The 4308-nt window shown below is 36.5% G+C and overlaps 1 protein-coding gene across 1 annotated transcript; it reads right to left on the minus strand.

The window, feature by feature from the left end:
* Nucleotides 1–325: 325 nt before the first annotated feature.
* LOC121495839 (KATNB1-like protein 1) lies at nucleotides 326–1789 on the minus strand. The gene has a single exon (XM_041763865.1). It carries the CDS (start codon nucleotides 1777–1779, stop codon nucleotides 865–867), a length of 915 nt encoding a protein of 304 aa, XP_041619799.1. The 5' UTR covers nucleotides 1780–1789; the 3' UTR covers nucleotides 326–864.
* Between the last annotated feature and the right edge of the window lie 2519 nt (nucleotides 1790–4308).

Raw genomic sequence — 4308 nt, forward strand, 5'->3', positions numbered from 1 at the left:
GCCAATTCCATGGACATTTCCAGTTAGCATTCACACAAATACATATTCACTTTTTTCTTTTTATATAGGAATAACACATACATACATGACAATGATTCTGACAAAAAAAAATCAAAGATACTAGAAATATTCTCAAGTGTTAAAAATGGTATGGAATAAGTTTTAACAACAATGTTCTACATGAATGGAAACCCTTGATTTGATTCCATGATTTTATCATGCCAGAAGCATGGCTGGTTTTAATTTTTTTAAACAGATATTGGTACACATTGGCTTATTAATAATTAAGGCTTTTTTGTATACACAGTGTCTCAGTGTGGACAAATTTTTAGTATTGATTATTTGCTATGACATTTAAACTTGCAAAGTCTTTTCAAAATAAGAAAATAGCTGCACACATTTAAATGTTTTCTTATAAAACACAATCTTCAAAAAGTCACTATGATTGGTCTTTGTGATTCCTAGTAATAAGTCCTGTCTTCTGTTTGACACAGTATAAATTATATTCTTAAACAGGATTGCATTAAGACCCAGTAGTTCTTTTTTTTTTTTTTTTTAAGACCCAGTAGTTCTTAAAACAATGTTACCAAATAATCATATAAACCCCAAATGCAGCAAAGGTGAACCATCCTCATAGTGCACTTTCACCTCACTGAAGTTGAAGCTGCTCCTTTTGGATATTTTCCCACTTCAATGTGAAGCAGATTGTTAGGGTTTCATTAGTGGTTTCATATGCGGCTTTTTAAAGAAAAAAAAAGTTTTTATTTCTTCCACAGTTCACAGTTCTCAGATGAAAATTCTTTTTGGAAAGCTCAGTCTAGGGATGTTTTGAATAATCAAATGCTCTTTAATAGACGGATTCTCTCAATGCAACTGTAATAAATAAGCGTCTACATCCTTGGCTATATTACCAGTGTATCCTGGAACCAAAGTAAGATGGTTTTCCTGTTCCCATAATCCACTTAATTGTTGTTTTAAAATCTGAATATTTCCATCATTTATAATTTCTGTTTTGGATGATAGTTCTGACCACCACCTTTTTATGACTGCTTGAAGCCAGTTTAAGCCAACTATTATATATTCTTCAAATCTGCTCTTAAGTAGGGACTTTACTAGAGGCAACAAATCTACACAGCAGCCAAGTGAGATGTATTGTTTTTCTTCCTGTAAACTATTGGTGAGCACAGGAAGGCAATCCACAACAACTCCAAGGTCTTCTATCCTCACCAAATAAGCTACAAGTTCACTTATACTTCTCTTTCTCCAGAATGTTAAAGCTACATTCAATCTCAAATTCCTGCTGAACAAAACCTGTGCCATCGTTTCATGATCCTGAGAAACCTCAGAAAAAAACCCACTATATTTTGATGATGGGCTTTCTGTCTGTGAAGAATCAGCATCACTGGAGTTAACCAAATATGTTCGACTATCGTGGCGTAATTTTTCAGGCAGGTGGCCTGCACAAGCTAGTTCATTTTCTTTATTTGCCATGTCACAGCCCCCACTTCTAGGGGACTGTTTTTTTCTGTAACAAGGATTTGGAAAAGGATGATGCACTTTCTTTCTGCGATAGATCACCTTGCGTAGTTTATCTGGGCTTTTCACAGCTTGTCCAACTGTTCTATTTTTGTAAGCAGCCAACTGTTTTGGAGATTTCTTAACCTCCTTCATGTTCTTATTAGTAAAATTAGAGATCCTTTTTCTAGGAAGATCAGTGGAGTGATCCTCAATATTATTACAAAAGGTTCGTTTTTTAACATTGTGGGCTTCAGATGCCATAATCTCTTAAATACATGTAGGACGAATCAAGGAGAAATAGACCTTTGTTATTTGAAGCCGCTGAGACTTGGGGGTTGTTACTATAAAATAACATAGGCCATCCAGACTGATAAAGCATCCAAACAATGTTGTGGGCACATAATAATGTAGTAGGGCTCACTAAGTAGTCAAACGATGCCATTAAGTACACATAAGTAATTTCCTTCTGATCATTACTTCGTTTCCAAACAGGTCGCGCCTCATGGTACCGCGGCGCCCCGGGCCCGGCAGCCCCGACCGCGCGGCTGCCCGGAGCGTCCCTCGGGGCCCGGCCGAGCTCCAGCCCGAGCCATTCAAACGCCCCCATTCACTCTTTAGAAGAATGCTCTTTAGCCTCTACGTATTCGAGTTCTTTCCAAATTTCTTCTTGTGATTGAGTTCCAGTTTCAAAGCACTGTGTTCTAAAAATATGCTGGGAATGATCCCACACTTTTGGTACTGATTGAGACTTGATTTTGATCTATTCTGGAGAATGTTCCATGTGCATCAGAGAAGAATGTGTATTTTTTTGCGTTAGGATGAAATGTTCTTAATATATTTGTGAAGTCCATCTGGCCCAGTGTTTCATTCAAAGCCCCATTTCCTTGTTGATCTTCTGCTTAGATACTCTATCCATTGTAATGAGTGGAGTGTTACAGTATCATACTATTATTGAATTATTATGGATGTGTTTCTTTAATTTTGTTTTTAATTGGCTTATATAATTGGCTGCTGTCATGTAAGGGGTATAAATATTTACAAAGTTTAGATCCTCTTGTAGGATAGATCCTTTAATTATGATATAGTCCTTCCTCATCTCTTTTTAAAGTCTTTGATTTAAAATATATTTTATCTAAAAAAAAAAAATAAAAAAAAAATAAAAAAAAATATATTTTATCTGACATAAGGATCACCACCCCAGCTTTCTTCTGATATCCGTTACATGATAAATGGTTTTCCACCCCCTCACTATCAATCTGTAGATGTCTTTGGGTCTAAAATGAGCCTCTTGTGGACAGCATATGGGTGGATCTTGCTTTTTTATCCAATCTGATACCATGTGTCTTTTATTTTTCTTTTTTAAAAGATTTTTTTCCAGTTATTTATTCATGAGAGACACAGAGAAAGAGGCAGAGAGACACAGGCAGAGAGAGAAGCAGACTCCATGCAGGGAGCCCGAAGTGGGACTTGACCCTGGGATCATGCCCTGAGCCGAAGGCAGTTGCTCAACTGCTGAGCTACCTAGGCTTCCCCCCTGTGTCTTTTCATTAGGGCATTTAGTCCATTTACATTCAGAGGAACTATTGATAGACAGGAATTTAGTGCCATTGTATTACCTGTAAAGTCACTGTTTCTGTATATCATCTCTGTTCCTTTCTGGTCTATGTTACTTTTGCATTGTCTCTTTGCTTAAAGGATCCATTTCCATATTTCTTATAGGACTGGTTTGGTGATCACAAATTCTTTTTGGTTTCTGTTTGTCCTGGAAACTCTTTATCTCTCCTATTTTGAATGACATACTAGCTGGATAAAGTATTCTTGGCTGCATGCTTTTCTCATTTAGCACCCTGAATATATTAGGCCAGTCCTTCTGTGGATAGATGTGCTGCCAGTCAAATGTTTCTACCCTTGTAGGTAATGGACCTCCTATTCCAAACTGCTTTCAGGACTTTTTTCTTTTTCTCTGAGATTTGTAAGTTTCACTAAAATATGTCGAGGTGTTGACCTATTACTATTGATTTTGAGAAGCATCCTCTGTGCCTCATGGACTTCAGATTAGGGAAATTCTCCACTATAATATGCTCCAATGTACCTTCTACCTTTCTGTCTTTCATTCTTCTTCTTCTGGGATCCCAATTATCTTAATATTGTTTTCTTTATGGTATCCCTAATCTCTTGAATCTCCCCTCATGAGCCATTGCTTGTTTATCTCTTTTTCTCAGCTTCTTTATTCTCCATCATTTTGTCTTCTAGATCACTATTTCTCTCTTCTATCACATTTATCCAGCAGTTAGAGACTCCATTTTTTTATTGCATCTCAGTAATAGCCTTTTTGACTTCAACCTGATTAGATATTAGTTCTCTTATTTCCCCTAAAAGGGATTCTCTAGTGTCTTCTACGCTTATCTCAAGCTCAGGTAGTAACTTTATAATCTTTATTCTGATCTCTGGTTCTGACATCTCATTTATGTCCATACTGATTAGGTCCCTAGCAGTCAGTACTGCCTCTTGTTCTCCTGTGTGCAGTGAGTTTTTCCATCTTGTCTTTCTGTCCAGAGAAGAATAAGCGAATGAAAGAACAAAATACTAAAATGGCAACAACATCCCCAGAGAATAGTCACTAAACAAATCAGGAGAGAATGGAAAATGAAAAGAAAAAAAATTGAAAAAAAAAAGAGAGAGAGAGAATATAATTAGAGAAGTGAACAGAATAGAGCGATACACTGGATTTCTGCATGTATTTTTGTCTGTTTTAAAACTAGATACCAAAATTGTAACAAAGGAAAAACT

The sequence above is a fragment of the Vulpes lagopus genome, chromosome 1, assembly GCF_018345385.1.
Source record: "Vulpes lagopus strain Blue_001 chromosome 1, ASM1834538v1, whole genome shotgun sequence".
NCBI lineage: Eukaryota > Metazoa > Chordata > Mammalia > Carnivora > Canidae > Vulpes > Vulpes lagopus.